At 31.5% G+C, this 23,891-nt stretch overlaps 2 protein-coding genes across 18 annotated transcripts in view; both read left to right on the plus strand.

Moving 5' to 3' along the window:
* Window positions 1-681: 681 nt before the first annotated feature.
* LOC134696629 (protocadherin-7-like) overlaps window positions 682-23,891 on the plus strand; it is a 79,870-nt gene continuing 56,660 nt past the window's right edge. For 2 of the 17 annotated variants that reach the window (XM_063558517.1, XM_063558522.1), the window contains exons 1-6: window positions 682-792; window positions 8,251-8,407; window positions 12,683-12,763; window positions 20,917-21,004; window positions 22,065-22,158; window positions 22,610-22,806. The gene's annotated coding sequence lies outside the window, so the exon portion shown is untranslated. Of the gene's footprint in view, window positions 793-8,250; window positions 8,428-10,145; window positions 10,216-10,795; window positions 10,826-12,682; window positions 12,764-20,916; window positions 21,005-22,064; window positions 22,159-22,609; window positions 22,807-23,655; window positions 23,819-23,891 lie in introns of those variants that run through there. The other 15 variants (XM_063558521.1, XM_063558518.1, XM_063558523.1 and 12 more) reach the window with 15 other exon arrangements.
* Window positions 17,477-19,481, plus strand: LOC134696632 (uncharacterized). The gene is made up of 2 exons (XM_063558546.1): window positions 17,477-18,223; window positions 18,947-19,481. The coding sequence occupies exons 1-2, from the start codon at window positions 18,173-18,175 to the stop codon at window positions 19,310-19,312; spliced, it is 417 nt and encodes a 138-aa protein (XP_063414616.1). The 5' UTR covers window positions 17,477-18,172; the 3' UTR covers window positions 19,313-19,481.

Below are 23,891 nucleotides of genomic sequence, written 5' to 3' on the forward strand. Positions count from 1 at the left end.
TATATATTTATTGCATTTTTTAATAAATATATAGCTTTGTTTAATGTATCTATTAATAAATGACTTATGTGCCTCCCAATTTCAAATGGTCTTAAATACAGGGCTCATAGATAGCTGCATTAAAACAGTAACGATCACATTTTCATTTTGTGTTTGAATTTTTACGCCTGTGAAAGTGTGTATCGTCATGCACGAGTTATGCCGCTTTGTCTGGGGAAAATATATGATAATGTAATAGCCTGTATTTTTGATTATTTGATTATTTTGTTTAAAAAATCATTAATTATCGTGTAATTTTATCGACAAATAAATTGTGATTATGCAATTGCTTGGACACCCTCATTTTATTACAAAAATAGTTAAATGATTTTGTTTATGTTTATTTTAATACTTTAACAACAGAGACATATATACATATGTGTATATATGTCTCTGTTAACAATAAGGGAGCAAGGGACGACATAAAAAAAATCAACGAAGGATAACTGATCATAACTGTCAAACTTATTTCAAATAGTTTGAAGGGTGAGAGGGGGGTAGATTGTTGCAAATTTTGTTTAATTAACATCGATTTTATATATACCCTCATGGGTCAATATTATCAATTTTTCCCAAATTACGTTACTTTAAGAGGGATACGGGTCAGTGTTGCAAATTAAATCGAGTGTACCTTTTGCTGACGGTAAATGATCACATGACTCAGGAATCAAAATGACTGAAAACTGTTGCACACGTCGTGACAAGGTCCACAAGAGACAACAGTAAATGTTTTATAACAACCATGTAACGAATGTAAGAGATCTTTCGTGAGCAACTTAAGGTTCAATATATATATGTTATTAGCAAGTCATTATTATAAACCCTGATTTTTCATAATCTGATTATGATAGTTTTATTTTTAAAAAGTCATAATTAGCAAAGCCTCAACAGGTCAGGAATAACCACAAATTGGTGGATTATACCTCAATTGACGTATAATCCACCAATTGACATATAATGGTATAGACCAATTGGTGTATAATTCTTTTTTTTTCAAAACAAATTATTCTACCAAAATGGAGCATTGTTTTCTTAAAACCATATTATGGTATGAAAACCTGTCAAACATTCCTAGTTTAGTATAGTCACCGTGTTTAAAAGCCTTAATAGGATTCTACAGGTACCACTACAGATACAGTGACAACATTTTGCATTTAATCAATAATTGTATTTGCAGTTTCTTCTATTGTTATCTTGTCAATTCTTGATTGGCAAATTTACCTGTAATCACCTGTCAATGGATATCATTACTGTCTGCAGTCATGTGATCATGAGTACAACTCCACAGGTGAATGGAGCTTTTTGTTAATACTTGACTTTCATTATCAGTAGTACAAATGTTTCAACAAAAGAATTGTTGTACACATGCATTCTCAAGAGATGCAGCAGGCTTTGACAAAACTGAAACTTTCGGAGGACTCAATAAGGGTCATAAAATAGGTTGCAAGTTGCAAAATCATGCTCCTATCTCACACTAGCATTTTATTACAAAAAAATTGCATTATACGTCAAAAGACCACTTTCGAGTTCATCCGTCACCGGAAAAAACTCATCAATTATACACGCTTTTATCACCGTCATTTGTGCATTTAGGGGCGTCGTCACTTCCCTTCCAATGTTGAGCGAGTGGTTGGAAAACTATAATTCTATATTGTACGAATTATTTGGCAAATTGAATTCTCAAAATTGACAATCAACACTGCTGTCATTAGGGAATTGTCAGTAAGTACTTACAGAGCAACCATTATTACTAGTTTATCCTGCACAAAGACGATCACTAAGACGCTTGATGAACGTAAATAGTGCAGGGATACAGGCGACCCCCTCTATCTACTAAATGACGTCATAAGGGTGTGCATAATTGACGAGTTTTTGCGGGTGACGGATGAACTCGAAAGTGGTCTATTGGTCTATACCAATCATACCCGTAGCCAGCGGGGTTCGTCCGAACCCCCCTTGAAAACAAAAAAGCACTGTTAAAGTCAATATTCTGTTCGAATTGTGACTGTTAAAGTCGAGTTTGTGAGTCAAACGAAACCCCCTTTGGAAATTCCTGGCTACGGGCCTGCCAATATACCTCAATTGGTGGATTATACGTCAATTGAGGTATAATCCACCAATTGGTGGTTATTCCTGACCTGTAGAACGTGCATCTAAAATCCTCTTGTTTTACTGTAGTTTTCTTAATGGGTTATTCGTAGCCTAAGTAGAACAGAGAAAAATACTTGAACCAAAATGATTATGCTTTATTAGTGTGGTTGTTGTTCTCTATATATCTGATCTATGGTCTCTTCCTACTTTAAGGTAGATAAAATATTATAGCTCATCTAAGCATAAGGGAGATAACTTATTATAGCTTAACCAAGCATAAGGGAGATAACTTATAGCTCAACCAAGCATATGATAAGAGGAATAACTTATTATATCCGAGCATAAGGGAGATAACCTATTTAGCTCAGCTAAGTAGAGGAGAGTTAACTTATCAGAGCAAAATCAAACATAGTATGGTTAAATATAGAATAACCATACATTGTGTCGAAATATCAATGTTATTTGTACAAGGCTTAGAAACAGGTAGAAAGCGAGGCTGTGCCGAGAATTCTACCTGTTTCGAGCCGAGTACAAATAACAGATTGATATTTCGAGACAATGTATGGTTATTCTTTGTATACTGCAACTCTTAAAACTGTTCCAAATGAAGTATTTTGGGTAAAAAACATCATTTCTTAATTTGAAGCGGACGATGTTAAATTTCCGTGAACCTGTATGTTTTTTTTACGTCATAAATAAAACTCTACGGAAACACATTGTCAACGTCATAAACATGGTGATAAACGGTCAGTGACTGTATATCACATATAAATATACAGTCAATGCAATTTGACTGCTCAAATAGCACAGCTGCAGTATATATTAGAATAAGCTGGATCTTCATATAATATAGTTGTATATAGCATGTTTCACACAGACAACATTTTAAAGCAATCCATCCAGGGTTTCCCCTGGGTCAATTATATTTTTCGCCACCTCTTTCGCCAAAACAATATATTTTTCGCCACTTCATTATTTTTTTCGCCAAGTAGCATAACTATATTTTTAGTACAATTTTTTTTACCCCCCCCCCCCTTTCCTTAAATATAATACCAGTTTAGCTCGTAGGGAAAGTTTCTTGCAAAAGAAAAACACTGATGTGCCCTTTTGTACTAAGAAGTGGCTTTTACAACAAATGAAAAACTTTTACATGTATCACATGAAATTGACCCTTCAAAAAAAGTCATTTCATGTGTAGTCATAACATTGAAGGGCTACTCTCATTCGAGGGGTTCCCAACCTTTTGGATAGATTTCTTCATAACGACAGTTTTCTTTTTTTGACCATCGTAAATGAAAAGTTTGAGACGTAAACCTATATAATGCTTGAAACACGCGTGTCACTCAAACGAATTTAAAGTAGTCTCCCTGTTCAATTACCTATATTAAAATTAAATGATAATTAAAGTTTTAAATCAGAGATTTTTCTTGCTTTTGAACATTTTTCGTCACAAGAACAGCTTTCTTTTCTAAACTATCTTTATTATGACAGGAGATTTCAAAAAAGTTCATCAAACACGTGCGTCGCAAAGTGGTAAATAAATTATGTATGTGACATTTAGCGGATGCCATTTTACCTTATTATTTTGTCAATTAACACCTTTATTAATTAGTCCTTTGTTGTCGATAGCTACATTGTATAAAATGCAATCAGCTGATTATTTTTTCTCAAATTGCGAAATTGGCGACCGCCAGCGGAAACCCTGAATCCATCAATTTAAAGGTTTACCTACATACTCTAAAAATCAGCTTGAAAGGCTTGAAGTTAAATCAGATTTACATGAAGGTTACTGTTAATCCCTTTTTGGGATTCTGAGTCTGGAGTAATTGTTTACCTCTATTTCATAAAATCACTCCAGACTGAGAACCCCAAAAGGGATTACAGCAGGTGAAACCATCTAAATGTGCAACTAATTTTATTTTTTTGGCTGAGTTTTAAATCACATAAGTATCAGTGAATGACAAAACAAGAAGATTAAAAAATAAAACCAATTGAAACAGGAGAGAAAAGTTGTCAGAAAACAGTAAAAAAACTTAAGCAAAAGTTGGAGTATCTCCCTTTGTACACCAACCATACATGAATTATTCCATGATTACGTTTAAATGTCAGAGTAATCTCGGACTAGTATGTGCAAACAAAAGCTTAAAAGATTTAATAGCCTTCTACTGTCTAAAACTTTGGTACAAGAAATATTCAGACACATGCATGTATTATGTTTATAAACAGCAATTATAACGCAATGTTTAAAATAAACATAAGGAGATGCTGTATGATTGCCAATGAAACAATAATTCAAGTAAAGTGAAAGTAAGCAGTTATAGGCATGCATATTGCCTTCAAAAATGAGGAAAAAAACACTTATAGTGGGCTATAAAATGCTGGAACATGAAAAAATGAAACAATTGATTTGAGAAAACCAACAGCCTATTTATAACAAAACAATTTCAGAAAAATAAGTATGACCGACAAACCCAACAACCACCACTGAACTACAGGCTCTTGACTTGCAAGATGCACACATAAAATTTGGTTTATTCATTATTTGTTTATGGATTGGTAGATTTGAAAATTAACTAGTTTCAAAAGAACCCAACTACAGATTAGGCTTTCAGTATCAGAATCATTAAAATGTATATTTTTTTTTATAAAATAAAAAGTCTTTGGTAGGGGAAAATATAATTAAGGAATAGAAAACACAATACACCTGATCACATTTTTAATCAAATGTTATTTATGTGGGGGATTTCTCTTTATTTTCTACAGTATATCAGACATAATTGTTGTCGTTATTAGTTACAACTTGCATGTTGTGACATTATTTATAGTAATTTCTTGCAGTAGCCATACAATAGAATACGTAATGATAAATAAGAGACCAAAGTTTACTTCTTTCAATTATGGATTGAACAGTTGAAAAAAGTAATGTCCCTTTACTTCAAGCAGTATAATTTATCATCAGTCCATATCTTAAAAGAAAGAATATATTTATTTTTTTTAACATTTATCAAAAAGTTTAGAATATGGAAAATTCCTATTTGATGGATCCTTTATTTGCTGTTTATAGACGGACTCCATTAATTAGTCTATTGTTTTGACCTTTGTTGATACAAGTGTGTCATGTTGCACAATTAATGTTTCTGATTCACAGTGAATACTTGAATTTGGTTTGATGACTTCTTGATATAATAGCTTTACTTTATCTCACTCCAATCACATTGCATGTCCCACATCTTGGATCACCACATCTTTTAATTGCTGCCACCTTCTGCGTAGTAAATTTAGCTGTGTAGAAGTCTCTTCAAATCCAAATTCGATTCATCAATTAATTTTCTCATATTCTTTGATCAATGTTAAATATATACATGTACTTGATAGATAAAAAATCCCTTAATTGACAGATTTGAAAATCTGATGATTACATGGATTGTGAATGTTATTTAACACATATTTTTTTGCTATTTATCTTTTCAATCATCCTATTGAAAGCACTAGTTATAGGAAAACAGTATTTTATTAACAATGTGCTATTTTGTATTTTTCATTCTTAAATCAGTAATGTTCTTATTAAAAGCTAGTAAAATTCATCGCCCTAAATATTTCCTGGAATTCACAATCTATTTCCCCCAAATTAAAAAAAAATCACTTTCAGTTATATGACAAAATACAGATCACCAGATTAACTGGTCAAATAACTGTCAAAACTTGTGTATGAATGCAAAGCAAACCAAAAGATTTTGAGTTATCTCTCTTTGGTTAATTGAATTATTTTGTATTTCTGTTAAACTGTTTTTCTTCAGTGTTTCAAAAATCTAAACTAGTCAAATTAAATGGGCGAAATGTGTAAAAAAAGTTGCCATAATGGGTATTTTTTTAATTAATTTTTTAAAACCACCTACAATAAATTGCTTACATGCCATACACAGTTCTTTACAATAAGTAAAACTTTTATTTGGATCAGACAAATATATTTTCAAACCAAATCTCTGACAATTAAGCTTTTCACAGAATATAAACCAGGGGTGGATCCAGCCATTTTAAAAGGGGGGTCCTAACTCAGAACAAAGGGGGGGGTCCAATTTCATGTCCCCATTCAAATGCATTGATCGTCCAAAAAAAGGGGGGGTTCCAACCCCAGGAATCCCCTCTGGATCCGGGCCTGTAAACTATATTAAAACATGTACTTGTAAGTAATGAAGCTATGCAGAATGAAAAAAAATAATTATAACAGAGTAGAGCTGTAGAAAACAAATAGCTCACAATAAAGCCACAAAAAACACAAAATAAAAAATTAAAGGAAAATCCATGTAAAAAGATGAAATTTAAAAATTTGCAAATATATCCCTGATGATAATCACAGTCTGCACTACAATCTTTTCCAACTGCTAATTCATAGACCAATATTGTTCTTATATGCCAAACAAAGCTTTGCAAATTTTTACTTAATATTCTGAATGAATTTGTTTTTGTCTTGGGCAGTGGATTATAACTAGTAAACAATAATGAAATATTGAAATAGCTGAAATATATATATTCTAAAATAAGGCAGATTTTACAGTATTGTGTTCTGTCTCCTACTTTCATGTTGCTAACGTGACGGAGACAAAAATAAGTAACGTTAGCGACATTTGGACATGTAACATGAGCAACAACATCTTTAAAAGTTAAAATGTATGCACACAGTGATGTTTAATATATGCCTGGAGTAATAAAATTGTACAGTCTGGTTTAGAATTTCTAAATATACAGAATGTCATTTGCAGGTGTACTTTATATCAAATGAATACACATGAAACCAATTCGTAATAGTAACATTAGCAACATCTACTATCATGACATTACGTTTTGTTGCGAACGTCTTTTTGATGGACGGAATACATTTAAGGTCCTCTTGTAACGATATTACATACAACTAACCTTCTTTGCTACCCCATCATGTGAAGGAACTGACTCCGAATCTAATTCTGCAAAGGGCGATATCGTAACTCCTATACAGGAGAGTTACAGATCTAAATATATGTTGCTCACGTGACACTGATTTGGACGGAAACCTCAAGTAGTAACGTTCGCAAAAAATAAAACAGCCAATGATATTGATTCCTCAAGTCCTTTGACCCCCTTACGTCATCCAAATTTAATATGATTGCTATTTTCAATTATTTATAAAACCCGGGATAAAAATAACTACAATTGCCTGTCTGAGAACCAACAAGAAAATTGCGATCGTGACATACCACAATGGACAGAAAAGACGTGACGTTAGCAACAATATTATTAAATTACCTTTTTTAGCCTTTACCAATAAAAGTCTGCCTTAAAGTTATGATTAAAACACAAAAGAAGACTTTTTATTAAAATATAAGTCCATGTGATAAGGCTCAACTTATAAATAATACTTCAAAATTCCACTCCAAATAAGCTGGATGTCAGTAAAGTAGGTCATGATGTCTATTCCATGTCCAATATTTTGAAATTGAAAACCCTCTAATTCTAACAAAAAACACAAGCACAGAGTAATTTTTATTTTTATTTACTCAGAAAGACACATTTTATTCAATAACATAATGCATTACTCCATTACACAGTCTGTTTCACAGTTTCAGCAATTGCTTTTTTGATGGATACAAAAAAACAATAATTCCTTCTTATTGTAAAATCTGCCATAAGCAAATGTAAGGCAAAACGAAAGATAGTTCTAGCATGGTTAAAGATTGTGTGCATTTTTTATTTTTGGACCTCCACAATTGCTACACATGAAAATCAATGTTTGACATGGAATCCTACAATACAGTTATCACAGATTCTTCAGCATGAATTATTAGTTTTTATCCATGTCAGATGATTTTTACAAGCAAAGCAATAAACAATGGCTTAGTATGCAGCTTTTCTCAGGGATAAACTGCTTAGTACATGCCACAAGTATTTGTTCAACAGCACTGTTAAGAAATTAGATATTTGTAAAATAACATGAACTATTTTGTCTATTTATCAAAGAGAAAGTTAATGTTATTATAACGTTGGACATTCCTGTCTTTGTCCGGTGTAATCCCTTTGTTGAACCTGCTTGTGAAAGTTATTTTTTCTGTAAACAAACTTTGTTTATATTTTGTATTTTTGTTTCAGATGAACAAGAAGTTTGTTTGATTGGATTGGATGACCTGACAATAAACACTGTCAAGACTCAGATGACCAAAATCCTGACTGTCAGAGATTACACAAAGCTTTTGATGAAATGAGAGAATTATAAAGAAATTAGTCCTTCGTTGTGATGAATTGAGAAGTAGGTTTCAAACACTTCAGGTTGTTTTTTAACCATGAAAGAAAATACATAGCTTATATTTCTAGTGGCAGAATTAAGGAAACTACATGTATATGGTTAATACATACACTTTCATGCAAGTCCCCTTACATAGCTGTGTGGTCCTGCTTTCTTGTCATAATTGTAAAACTATGCATGCCTTTTTCTTACTTTTGGTGAATAATTTAAGATGCCTTTAATTGCATACAAGGACACGAGTGGTTTCAGGGAGTTTGGTAGTACAAAAAAAGGTGCTTCTGGTCTGTGCAAGTCTGCAAGAGGATGAATGTGCCCTCCTTATAATTCAAAGTTCATGTAATTATTCAAAAGAAACTTTCAACATTTTTACAGTGATTCCAAATCTTTAAATTACACTTCCATGTGGCCATACATAGGCACAAGACAAAATACTTAGACAATTTAAGAAATCTTTCCTAAGAATCATCATTGCTTTAAATTATATTTGAAGATATATTAATTAATGTCCATCATGAAAATTCTATAAAGAAAATAATTTCTCTTTAAAAGGATTTTAAGCAGACAAAAACATTGGGAATAGTTATATAGAATACAGAATGTCTGTAAAAATAGATTGTGACATAAATTAATTAAACTTTTTGTTCGTTTTTCATTTTCCTACTTTTTGTTTTTGTTTATATTGCCTCATCACTCGCCACATAAGTTCTTGGAACATTTTTTATTTTTTTGCAATGAGATTTTCGTTTGAGAGGTAAAAAAAATATTACAAGTCTCACTGGTAAAGCTATATTTCTGAAGTATCTTATGTGCAAATGAGAACTTTATAATTTACATCTTTTCATATCTGTTACATGAGTTCTTAAATAACAATTATATTGTATAGATTTCAAATTCCCTGATAACCTGCTGTTTATAATACAAATTTATAGACCAGCTTGTCTGTGTTTTCAGTATAACTTTCAATTTATTATGTCAGAGTTATCTGCTCTTTGATAATATTGAAATCTGTTTTCTTTCATTATCATACATGTTGACAGAAAAGATTAATTAATTAGAAATTTAATTAATTGAAGAGGTCAAAGTTTATCTAAATGATTTAAAGAAATGGTCTTATAATTGTTATGTAGGGACTGTTAAGTAATATGGGTTATACATGCAGACATTTAAAGAGAAATTATAATTAATTTACATTATATTGACATTGTTTAGTTCTGTTGTCCATAATTCCATGTATGATATCTTGATATTAATGCTAAGATGTGCCTATTCTTTCAGTTTGGTTTTGTATCATGCATCGTGTAGACATTCCAATATGTGCATTAGGTGCACAATGCTTCAATCTAGATTTAAGACATCACATTTACAAGATGCCATAGTAGGCTCAAGGCCTCCTCACTTAATATTTCATTAAAAAAAGGCTTTTTCATAATTAGAAGAAAAAAATCTCACAATTTTATAAACAAATTATGATTGACCCTGGACTCTTGTTAGTTTTCTAAAAGAGAGGTTGCAATTAGAAAGGAATGACTTACCACTGTAATATTAGAAACATCTGTTTTTTTTATTCATAGCAGAACAATGTAAAAAAGAAGATGTGATATGATTGCAATTGAGACAACTCTTCACAAGAGACCAAATGACACAGTAATTTTAAACAACTATAGGTCACTGTACTGTAGCCTTCAACAATGAACAAAGCCTATGCCACAAAGTCAGCTAAAAAAGGCCCCATATTTTTTAGATGTGACCAGAATCAGTCAACAAAATTATAAGAAGAAATTGGTGCACATTTTGGAACTAAAACACAAATGGTCAGTTCTTTTCAATGAATTGTTTGTAGGTTGCTAATTATTACCTATACATGTACATGATAAGAACCCCGCCTTCTAGAACTTCATATTGGCTTTATAATTATTTGTTATGTCCTGTAGAAACTATTTCATGCATCATATGTTGAGAATCATTTGTGATAGTAACCTACTAAAATTATATAGTAACCTGTAGCGTTATTGATATAAATTTTAAAAAGTCATTAAAAAATGAAACTCGGGACAGGTGCTATTGGATGTCTGGAACTTGCATTTAGGATTAGATTTTGTGTCAATTTTAAAACTCACTATCAGAACTGCTGTACTAAATATTTAATAAATGAACAGTTCCTTTGCTTTTAAAGTTAATGAAGTAAATATACCTGGATTTTTAAGTGCTCTGTTTTATATGAAATAATATGATGAATTAACACATGTTATGTTTAACTTTTATAAATAAAAGTAATTGTATGCATAATGCATATTTAATAACACTTTTAGTTTTATTGTTTGTTAAAACATATGTTTTATTCACGCTAAGTTGTGTCTCATAAATATGTTGTCACATGCATGGAAGATGAAATAAACAACAGAAAGAACGATCAAAGAATATGTAAATGAGTTTTCCATGCACTGTTATTGGCTTTTAACCTCTAACCTTTAAGTTTTCTCTAATTTGTAAATTGACCAAATACTTACTTTGATATACAATAGTTTCAATTTGACCTGTTGATGGAATAGATGTCATTTTCATGGATCATTGATTTCATCCTTTTTATGATGGGTCACTTTCTTTTACAGATCATTAAGAAATTTGGCAGGCTGATGTGTTCCATTAACACCCATCTGTAATCATAAATCTTGGGGGTATTTGGTAAATTAAAGCCAAACATGAAATTTTACAGTATCAGAAGCTAATTATTTGATGATGTATATTACACAATGAGTACAGGCACTGGTGAAGATATGTTTAAAAAGGGTGTAACAACACATGCAAGTGAAATAAAAAGGGGGAGGTGGTCCAACCATAATTCCCTTATACAAAGCATTAGATATCAACCAAAAAGGGGGGAATATTACTGCTGTTACTCTATATCGGCTGCATATCTACAAACTGATATAAGACCTGTTTAAATTTTTCTTAAAGTTTTATTGCTATAGATAAATTTTGTTAAATCATAGTATGAAGTCCATTTATGTTCCTATTTTCAAGATTTCCATTTATTTTCAAAATCACAACACCAACAACAGTTGATTTATTGTGTGCTTAAAAGTTGAACAACAGAATGTTGAGAAAGATAAAAGGGAGGTTTTGTGCCCATGTAAAACTTGTTAAATATAGAATAATAGGTAGTTTCGTTTTTGATACTGACTATTATCATGTGGAATATCTAGACGAACCTGTTAGGGCGAGTTGAGATATTCCACATGATATAGTCGGTATCAAAAACGAAACTACCTATTATTCTGTTTATTGGTAAATATGATGTCACACAATGTATTGCCTATTATTTTCAGTGATACAGCCAGTACATTGATACTAGAAAATATTAGGCAGTAAAATCAAAGGGAAAATATATGAATTACAGATAAAATCCCATTACCACACTGTTTGTTTAGTGTATCAAGTCAGTCTATTTAGATTATGCGTTGCAGACCCACTGCATGGATTCTGAAAAAAGGGGGCTGTGGGCTGCCAAACTAGAGCAAATTTTGTCTTAGCTTTATATTATGGCCTCAAGACAGGATCCAGAGTAAAATTTTGCTAATATTTTTTTAAAAGGAATACCACCAGGAAAACATGTTACAATTATTCTGACATGAGCCAACTTAAAAGTCTTGGCTAACATTTCTAAAAGCTGCAAGCTTAACTGAGAAGAAACAAAAACAAGCTTTTAAGTATTTTTGTTTGATGTGGCCTTGTATGAAAACTGCAAAGCAAACTTGCTATTTCAAGACCACCAAGATGTTTTAACTACTATACTTGTGAATATCATCTAACTTCCAGATTCTTTTGAATCAAAGAGAACTGTTAGTTTAGTTAATTTGTTAAAATGATGGTGATCTTTAATGCATTTTAAATGACTGCATAAATATATGAGGGTATGGATGGGTTTTACAGAAAGAGATTAAAGGGTAAAAAGTACAGAATAACGGCCAAAAAATAGCTCGAAAAATCTGACTAAAAGAATTAAGAATAAAGAATTATAAAGGACTAAAATTTAAAGAATAGAATTATGGGTAAAAAATATTTAAAGAATAGTGAAAATTGACCCAAAGAAATATAAGTACAATTTATAAAGAATAGAGGATAATGGGCAAAAAGTATAAAGAAAAGGGAAAAATTATCTAAAAAAATTATTTAATACAGAATTGAATTCCCCCATCGATATATTCCATACCCTCACATATGCACTGACTTTTATTCTACTTTACAGTAATTAATTAATTATTTTTAAACATTTTTCAGAATCCTGTCATTGAAGTTTGAAAGATGGTGTGACTTGACAGTGAGAAGAAATAAAGAAGGATTCGGTAACTGTCTCATCTGGTAAAACTTGAAAAACTTTCTTTGTTTTAGACTTAAAAACATCTATGCAAACAAAAATTAACAGCAAATTAACCAGAAAATTCAAACATCTTTAAAATATCCTCCCCGTTTCTTTAATTTACCGAGTTTTTATTCATTAGCAATGAATTATACCATCTTTCAAAGAAAGGAAAATGTAAAACATATCTTTTCATCAGGTTTATTTTCATTACACTTAGCCGAGAATGTGGAATTTATTAGTAAGTGTTGAAACTAGTGATTAACCGGCAGTAAAGTACCGGAAAAAAACATTCTTGCATAATCAATGGTTATTTTAATAAAAATTAGTTCTGTCCCTGGCTAATTACTTTACCATGCCATTTAGATTAAAAGATAAAACAATTTCACTTGCTCAGCGGTAGTTTATAAACATTAATTTACACTTGGCGCTAAGTTTGTGTGTTTTGAATTTTTTCACTTCATTTTTCAAGCGTTGATAATTAGTATTTTTTCAAGATGCGAAAAGTTTTTAGTGACTTTTTGATGAAGGGGTTGTATAACACGTGTTTTGAACTTCTGGAAATGAGGAATAAATTTCACTTTGATCAATGTAGCTTTGGAACCTTTTATTTTTTCAGGCAGAGAAAAATAAAAAATGCAGGTTTTTTTAATAAATACTTTAATGAACATTTGTAATGAGGAAAGTATGGGTTTTTCAAGTTACTTGTACACATGTTTATATAAAAGATTTGTCTTGAAAACCTAGAATAAGCAATATTTCAGAACTTTTTAAGATATGAAGCAATAACTTGAATTGATGCTTTGGTTGCAAATAGTCTGTCTAAAACAGCAAATTTAAGTATGCTTATAGGAAGTAGGTAGGCTTGTGTTTACTTGTAAACATGTATGTTTAACACTTTTAACCCTGCCACATTGTTGCGAGGAGCCTCTGGTCTTTGTTTGTCTTGTATGTTCTTTTAATTTAAGTTCATTTATATTTTAAATCAGAGTTTAATGTGAAGTCCATTTTCACTGAACCTAGAGTACACATTTTTTGTTTAGGAGCCTGCAGAAGCTTATAGCCTCAGTGCATTATTTTAGTTTAAACATATTTATTTTTAGTGGAATGGGAAACAAGTTTTGCACCTTACATTAATCCTTTTCCACTTTGCGGTTGCGATTGCTGCCTTGTTGTGGCATTAGCCTGCTCATTTTCAAAACCTACAAGGGTGTCTTTTACGTGCAAGAGATATGGCTTTATCGTCCCCTTCCAACAGACTAACATCGTTTCCTCAAGACCATACTCGCAAATGGTGTCAAGGGAGAGCTGAAAATTCAATTTCCTTAATTTTCATCCTGAAAATGGGAATCCAAACCAGGAACCTTTGTGTTAGTAGTCAGATGCACTAACCACTACACTACAGCTGGTGGCCTTGGCTCTTTTCTGCTCTTTGGTTGGGTTGTTTAATACCCCGCTTTAAAAAAGGGGGGTATACTGTTTTACCTCTGTCTGTCCTTCTGGCAGTCAGTCTGTCCGTCCCATGAATATTTTTTTCGTCACATTTTTCTCAGGAACTACAATACAAGGATTTCTGAAATTTGGTTTCAGGGTTTATCTAAGTCAGCTATACCGTGTGATGCGTTTTCAGATTGATCACTTGACAACTTCCTGTTTACCGAACACTTGTATGATTTTACACATGATAGCCAAGTTGAAAATTTTCATCCCATTTTTCTCAGGAACTACAATACAAGGATTTCTGAAATTTGGTTTCAGGATTTATATAAGTCAGCTATACCGTGTGATGCGTTTTCAGATTAATCACTCGACAACTTCCTGTTTACCGAACACTTGCATATTTTTACACTATTAATATTATCCACTTGCGGCGGGGGTATCATCAGTGAGCAGTAGCTCGCAGTTTCACTTGTTTTCTCTTTGACACATTCCCCATTTCCATTTTCAATTTCTTGTGTCATCTATCATATTATTATTTTACTTGTACATTATGTTAGAAATTTAGAGTTTGATTATGGTATGTAGGGGCTGATTGAGCATTTTCGAAAGAAAGATATGTAATTCTCTTATGGTTGGGGCCTGTTATCTAATTCCCACGTGAATAGATATTTTTCGTATTACACCGTACGGAGTGTGATATGAAAAAGTGATATCAACATTACGTTAATTTGATTGGCTTATCTCGTAAATTTCCAATATTTTCATTGGCCGTTGATAAGGTCATTATTGACTGGAAAAGGTCATGCCGGGACTACTTTTTTTCTTGACAACTGATTGTTTACTTCCGGTTTTCGCGATTTTCGTCTGCTTTATCGTCTGCATTATCCAATATAAATCTTATCATGGACGAAGAAATAAAGAAAGGGACCCGTGTACGGTTATGTAACGGGGCAAAGGGCATTATAACTGGCACAACTTCCAATTTCAATTTCCCTCTGTATGATATTCAGCTTCAATCAGGCAAAACAGTAACAGAAGCAAGATATCGCTTTGATATAATTGAAAGTCAATCCCAGACTCCATTCATCAATTTCTATTCACAGCAAACAACTGTAAATTCGTTGTTAAATAGCCCTGTTCTACAACAACCTAGAAATTCACAATTGGAATCAGATTTCCTTCTTGCTCAAATACTACAAAATGAAATTGAAAATGAAGAGCCTGAAATTGAAAATGTAGAGCCTGAAATTGAAAATGAAGCACCTGAAATTGATACAGTTCAAACCACAAACATATCAAAACAGAATGAAAAATCTAAAAACTCAACAAGATTTGCTAATGCAAAGGTAGATGATGATGATATTGAAATTTTTTGTCAGGAACAAACAAATCAAAACACTAACAGAAAAACAGTTTCCGACATGAAAATTTTAAATGAGTTTATGAATTCTGCTTTAGATGACACATGAGACATCTGTGTTATCCAACCCAGAGAATTGAATAGCATAATATGCAAATTTCTAATAAATGTACGCACAAAAAGTGGTACAGAGTATGAGCCAACATCAGTCAAGGGTATGATAAGTAGTTTCGACCGTTATTTAAGAGCAAATAACTATGGAACATCAATAAAAAAGGGTGATATTTTTCGAAGGGTCCTGACAGCTAAAACCATGGATTTAAAAAAAATGGGAAAAGGCAACAAACCTAACAAGGCCCAACCAGTTACAGATGAGGAAGTGGACAGACTGTTCAATACTGGACAAATGGGAATGGAACATCCAGATGCATTACTAAGAATGATGTGGTTCCAAAATACAGTGCATTTTGGCATGCGCACAGTGACCGAACATGTGAATATGAAATGGGGGGATATCAAATTATGTACCAGCAAGTCAGGAACACAGTTTTTGCAATATTCAGAAAGGGCAACAAAAACAAGGACAGGGGCCAACCCTGGAAATGTAAGAGACGTTCCACCCAGATCTTGGAAAAACTTAGAAGACCCCAGCAGGTGCCATGTACTTGCATACATCAAGTATAAAGAACTCAGGCCTACAAAGTATAGTGCAGAGTCTGATCCTTTTTATGTTTCATCTAATACCTGTTTCGGTACAAAATCCAGCAAATGGTTTAAATCCCAACCAGTGGGTATTAATAAAATCAGTAGCTTTATGAAGCTTATGATAACAAATGCAGGTACATACATTTAGCTGTTAATATTATCAGATTTCTTATTAAGAGAAAGTTGAATATTCCTTATAATCATGTTTTTAAAGTCATTTAATAACTTCATTAAAATTTACGATTTGATATCATAGTGATATCAACAGGAATATAAAATTCAAATATAACAATAATCGAGTCTATGGCAGGTTTATCATATAAATATCTAATAGTGAGTTAGAATAGGACATCATTTAATATCAACACGAGTTATTTAATTTCAATATAATAATAAACGAGCCTGTGGCGAGTTTATTATTACTATTTGAATTAAATAACGAGTGTTGATATTAAGCAAAACACAATTTAAAAAATCAACTGACAACTGAAATAACCAATGAGATGAGATTATGTCAGATGATGAATTTTCCAAATCTTAGTTATAATCAGAAGTTGGTTATTATACATTGTAGATTCTTACATCATACATGTAAGTACATCTCTGGATTTATCAAATCAAGTTAGTTCAATTCAGACCAGGATTTGAACCTGGGACCTCTCAATAATTTGAGTTCTCTACCACTGAGCTATCTGAGTGTATTTTCACCTATATGCTGTCATCAAATCTTACATTTTTAAATGAAAAAATAACAGTTAAGGAGTTTGTGACGAGTTTATCAACCAAAAATCTAATTATGAGTCAGAAAAGGATATCAGGATATTGGTTAGTATAAACACGAGTTATTTAATTTCAATGTAATAATAAACGAGCCTGTGGCGAGTTTATTATTACTATTGAAATTAGATAACGAGTGTTGGTAATACGTAAAATTCAATATTCACAAGTTCTTTCACCATAACAAAACCAAGTCTTGGCAAGAAACTTATAAGCCATAGGCTTGTTTATTATTATTGAAATAAAATAACTTCAGTTGATATCAAGTGATATCCAATTCTCACTAGTTATGAAACCTATAAATATCAAAACAAGTTATTTCATTTAAATATAATACTAAACGAGCCTATGGTAAGTTTATTATGATATTTTAATGAAACAACAAGTGTTGATAATAAGCAAAATTATAATCACAATTTCTTTCACCATAACAAGTAAAGTATTGTATTTATATCTAAAAATAGTAAAACAAGATAGCAATTGCTTTCATAGAAAATTATGAGTTTCATAACGAGTTAGAATCTCATTAGATGATTGAGAATCTCACTAGATATCACTTGATATCAATACAAGTTATTTAATTTCAATATCATATTATAAACAAGCCTATAGTAAAGTACAGTTTGTAGTTTTCAATTAAAACCTTCAAGTAAAGATTGTGTTTTGGCTTTATTGATAACGGACTGAAATCAGATTCTTGCTTCAAATACTCGAACAAAATCTTCCATTCAAACAAAAAAATATTGACAAAACGAGTAAAAATGTTGCAATAAACAAAACAAAAGTTACAATGTGTAATGAAATACTGTCTTTAAAACATTTCTAGAATATGACTGAAAAATATTGCAAAGCATTTATTTAACTTTATTTCATATTATTGACACAGAATTGTCAAACCCTTACAGGAAGTATGTTGTAAATAAACAAATCAGACCAGGATTTGAACCTGGGACCTCTCAATTATTGAGTGCTCTGTCACTGAGCTTTCTGAGTGTGCATTTTTACATATACTTTCATTTAAAAAGTACAGTATCTAGATTTTGGACATTGATCCTTATACTTTACTTGTGTTATAATAGGTCTAACAGAGGAAGGTAGAAGGTTAACCAACCACAGTGCAAGGAGATATATGTTGCAGAAGCTTTCTGATGAGGATATTTCTGACAATAAAATTATGCAGGTCAAAATTAAATTTATATTTCTATTTACATTGTATATGTACAGTATAATATATATGTACTACCATTAATAGATTTCAAATGAGCCATAATCTGATATCACTTTAATATTCTCTTATGGTACGGGCCATCTATTTCTTGCAAGAAAGAAAAAGAAATACTAAAAATCAATAAAGGCAACGGTATCGAAGTAAACCTCTGGTCAAAAGTCATAATTTGATAGAAAAAATAAATCTGTAAAACATATATAAACCTAGGAAACATGCCAATTTGCATAGAAACTCACTGATGATAAACGATATTTCGGACTTGGTACAGGACATAATGCCATTAATGGTGGGCTGAACCTTGTTTTATGGCTAGCCTAGCAAAACCTCTAGCTTCAATTTATATACATTCACCACAAAAAATATTTGTACATATACATTAAACACGAAAAACGCAGACCAACAATGAGGTCTTTTATGAACGAAATAAAATATGCGTCCCAGTAAGTATGTAAACGTCACACAATATGACGAGAAGTGAAAAAGGGATGCAAAAAATACATTTGGCAAAAATATAGATGTTTGAGAAAAAGGGGGGGGGGGGATAATATGGACTAATTTTGAAAAAGGGATGGGGCACAATTAATAATGGAAGGTAGAAACAGCGGTAACAAAATGCATTCATTAAATGTTTTTATACTTACCCGTACTATATTACAGCTAAAATTTCTTTTACAGATATCTGGACACAAGAACATAGCCTCCATCAACGAGTATCGTAAAATAAACAATGAGCAACATCAACAAATTTCTGGGTTGCTCAACAAAACAAAAACAGTCAAAAGAGCTGCTCCCGTCGAGAGTGAAAACAGACCACCAAATTGTGAAGTACAGTTTCAACAGTCTGAAGCACAGGCCTTCCCGCTCTCGCAGTCAAGCACCGCTATGAGTTACCGTCTTGGCTCCGCTACAACAAACAGCACATCTAACATAAGTTCCATATTTGGTGGAAATGTGTACGGTGGGAACTTCACTATTAATGTCTATTCTCCATCAGAGGCAAAACAATCAAGACTAGACAATCACAATGATGCCGAAGCGTAATGACAGTGTCCGCCATGGACCATGCTTGTTCAAGTTGTTGTAAAAGCACCGTTGTAAAATATCGTTGTGCTCGTTATTCCGCGCAAAAACTACTTACTTGAAAGGACTTATGTTGTGATATCAAATGTGTGTATTTTCTGAAGTGTTTTATGACACAATCATTAAAGTTTTTACTGTTCAACCGCATTTTTCTTTCATTCTATATTCTGTAAACTGCCATGATCTCTCGTCTTTCATTGATAAAATTATAAGAGATCAGTCCGCGCATACTTAGCAACTGACAGATGACGCCCGTAGCAACAACTCTCGCCACGAAAATAATCATAAAAACATTTGTTTTTACAATACGTTTTACAGCTTGTGATAATTCAATATCGTTTGAATTAAACTGAGTCATCTCATTTTTAAATATATAAAATCAGCCTTGAGCGAATAAAATAAAACCGTATTAGTTCAAAAAGTATACAGATCAGAACGCGTTGCAAAGAAAAACGGCCGTAGCAACACAACTCGCAACAAATAGGCCACGCATATACAACTTTTTGCCATAAGAGAAATAGGTTTAACAACTTGTGAGAATTAGATATCGCTTGATATCAACTCTCATTATTTAATTTCAATAATAATAAACTCGCCATAGGCTCGTTTATTATTATTGAAATTAAATAACTCGAGTTGATATCAATCGATATCTAATTCTCACTCGTTATGAAACCTATAATTCCAGAACTGGATAATTTTATATAGAGTGTTACAAGGCTTAAACTATTTCGGGCCATTTTATGGAAGAACTTCCAATCTGATTGCACAATGAAGTGAAAATTATATGTCACTGTATGGCCTTCTTCAATTAGCAAAACACAAAAAAAGCTATAAATAAAATTGAGAATGGAAATGGGGAATGTGTCAAAGAGACAACAACCCGACCAAATAAAAAAACAACAGCAGAAGGTCACCAACAGGTCTTCAATGTAGGAAGAAATTCCTGCACCCAGAGGTGTCCTTCAGCTGGCCTCTAAACAAATATATACTATGATAAAGAGTTGGAAGAGGAAAGAATTTCAAAAAAGAAAACCTAAAAATCTAAATAATTCAAAAAAAATATTTGTAGACAGCAACCAATAACAATTTCAACTCATTCACAGGCTCCTGCTCTTAAAGAATGTAATGGGTTTTAAAAATGATCATGAGTATTAACCACCTGCTAACCTAGCTTTGACAGTAGAGTGTGTGTATTTGAAAGAAAGGCAAAAGATACTAAAGAGAAATTCAAACTATAAGTCTTAAAACTAAGTTGATAATGCCAAGGATAAAAAAAAGAAACAAAAGACAAACAACAGTTGACAAAAAACTTCACAGAAAACTAAAGACTGAGTAAAACCTACCCTACCAAACATCTTGAAATGACATGACTTAGTTACAAGATTGGAACAAAGCACAAAACTCAGAAGTCTTAAGTCTCTGGATTAAAGTCGTTGTGGTCTTTGGCACAGACTAATTTACTCTTATATTGATTGAATGAATGTTAGTTTACTTTGTGTCCAGTGGCAAATATTTCATGCATGTTCAGGATTATCAACTAATATACATACCTTGTTTTGTAGGAACAAAAAGTTTGGTTGTTTCTTCAGAGTAGGACTTTGGACAGACTGTTTAGAGCTTATTCCCTAATACATGTAGAGCAACACTTTGGTAAGCTTGCTTGAATTGTTTGTATATTGTACAATTGTACTTGGGATTACGTCCAATCAAATCAAATTATAATATATACCAGTTTAACTATGCCTATATATATTGCTAGAGTAAATGTTTTTATAAACAAAGTAAGCATATAAGTCAACCAAAGTTTTTCTCTACAAACAATAGGAAATTAGGTCTAATTTATTTATTGATTGATTGATAAATTGTGGTTTGCTGTACATCCAGTGGCTAATATTTCAGGCAAAGTCAGGTGCCAGATCAACAAATATTTACACCAATGTTCTGTAGCACACAAAAAAATAGAATAGGAATTTAATATTTTTAAATTTATTTAATTTATGAATTGATATCAACATTGAATTCTTTAAATAATATTCCTTGTTCTGAATCATTCACTGTCAATTTCGTCAGAGAAAGTTTTTAATTTAAACTTAATCCCTAGTGTCAAATTTAAATTTTGATAAATGCATTTAAATCTTTCAATATTTATTCGATATTATTGAAGCAACATAAACTTTTCAATTCATTAAATCAAATTAATGCTATATAGGAGGGCAACATATTAGATAGATCAATAAAAATGAACAGGAGTAATTCATCGGAGGTAATTCTACCGATTGACAATTTAAATATGTTAGTTATAAGGGATTAAATCATTGTTCGTCTCATAATAAAGATAATATTAGTCACTTAACTTTCTAATAATATGGGATTCAGAGCTTTCCATTCGTAAAATATGATTTCAACTTTTAATCATTTTAGTGTAGTGCAAAAAATATTAATTAGCTTGATCTGTGCTTAACCTTTCGATCCAACATTTTTTAGATGCATGGTTTGTGAAAATATTCAGGCCCATCTTTGTTTATTTATTCAACAAATTTGAAGATTTCTTGAACATTTTAGAATGAGTATGAATTTCCTAATGTAGAAAACCAGTGTCCGTGTATAAAATTTAGCTGTTGCAGCTTTTAGATCCATTCTTTTTCAATTTTTGTTGGGTAATAATATATGTGAATGCAATGTTAATACAGAATTAATTCTTATGCTTCAGGGAAAACATTTGAATAGGAATATATAGGAATAGACTGAGACATGTAGAGAAATTAGTAAAAAAGAAAGAAAAAGATTTGGTCTTTACAGAAATGGTTTGTATGAGTAAATGACACTCTCTCTTTTTAGAATGTTTGTTTTAAATTTTCAATTGAAAAAGAGATAATTACAGAAGGTGTTTTATTGAACTTCAGCATTTTAACACCTTTATATGTGAATGGATCAAATACATATTTATTGTACTAAAACAATTCTTTCTTCAAAGTCATCAATAACTTTCATAGTAACAGAAATCAAAAGGTTTAATAATGTATGTACATAAACTATAACACTGAATCAAAACATCTTATTTCTTATCAAGAAAAGTTCTTTACTTTTGGTGTTTTCTTTGTAATAAATCATGCAGTATATGAGCCAAACCAATTTTAATGCATTTTATCAGCAAAATTTTCTCCATGCTTGCAAACAATGGTAAACCTTGTTAAAACAATTTAACAAAATCTGATAAAATTTGATTTGATATGATTGAAACCTTTTTTTCTACAGGTGAGAAAATAAAATGAAAAGTGAAAGAAAATGTATGCCTTGATTAGAAAAGGGGGTTGACTAGTTATGAGAGTAATGGAGCATGCCATTATTTATTGCCGAAAACTTAGATGAAGTAGATATCCACTTGTCACATGATAAACAACACTTAAAACAATTGTGCCGATTTTCAAGAGCCCACCTGTTGTTTTAACCAGGTAAGTGGATAATAATTTTGTACATATGTATTGGCTACCATTGTGAAAAGATTATAGTTAAAGATAATTTGAATGCATTTAGACAAATTTATGATAGTGGAGAAAGGGGAAATGGCTAAGAATAAACTACAGCATTTCAATTCAGAAAAGAAAAAGAACAATAATAAAAAATAACATTTTATGCTGAAAATTCAAAAACATATCTTGACTACATACTTTACTGCAAATAGAGATGAATATAAGAATAATAAATAAAAGGGACTTTGTATTGGTAACAATGAAATTCATTTATTGTATCAAAAACAGCAATGGTTACCTTCTTAAATGAAAATATTTCTTTTTTTTTCTTCTGAGATCAGTATTATGATAGACTCCTTTTATTAAAATGATACAAACTTATCATATATTATAAAGCATCCTTAATTTTGTCAAGTAAAAAAAACCATGTCATTGTTACAATCAAATTTTGAAAAAATAACCATGAAATTAATATACATGCACGATTACTTCACGTAATTAGAACGAGTCCTTTAGATACAGACCCTTATAATTAAAGAACCTACTCCCTATTGTTATCGACTGGTACCCCTATAATTAAAGACCCTGCTCCCTATTGTAATGGACTGGTACCTGACGTGTGACAGGACACACTTGATTAAATCACATTGATTCTGTGGTATTAAAAAGGTGTCAATTTCTAATCATACTTATTGAAATGAACAGATACATGTCAGTTTCTTATGCAACAACCTTACAGGTATTTGTATGGGAATTTCAATAAAATTCAATTTTATGGCTTTTTTATGAACTGGGGGCTACAACATGACCGTAAAAAAGTTTGAGGGAAGTTAAGAATTAGTAACAGTTTAGAATTGTCCATTCAGTTGAAAAAGTTTTTTCTGTTTGTTGATCAGCTAATTTTTTGTCTTGATTAGGAGGATAACTTAAAAAAAATTGTTAGTGATTTTCTTAACAGTGGAGGCTGATATTTTTCATAGAAAAAAAAACTAAGGTAATTGATTTAATATTTCTTTTCCAGAAACTAATATATTAACAAATTTGATTTTAATTGGAAGACTTGTAAT

This window comes from Mytilus trossulus, chromosome 14, assembly GCF_036588685.1.
Source record: "Mytilus trossulus isolate FHL-02 chromosome 14, PNRI_Mtr1.1.1.hap1, whole genome shotgun sequence".
Classification (NCBI taxonomy): domain Eukaryota; kingdom Metazoa; phylum Mollusca; class Bivalvia; order Mytilida; family Mytilidae; genus Mytilus; species Mytilus trossulus.

What these genes read in the sequence shown, in the direction of transcription:
- LOC134696632 (XM_063558546.1), top strand. Translation starts at nt 18,173, where the DNA reads ATGTTGCAGAAGCTTTCTGATGAGGATATTTCTGACAATAAAATTATG. An exon ending in CTGACAATAAAATTATGCAG is followed by an intron (nt 18,224 to 18,946) that starts GTCAAAATTAAA and finishes TTTCTTTTACAG; the next exon opens with ATATCTGGACACAAGAACAT.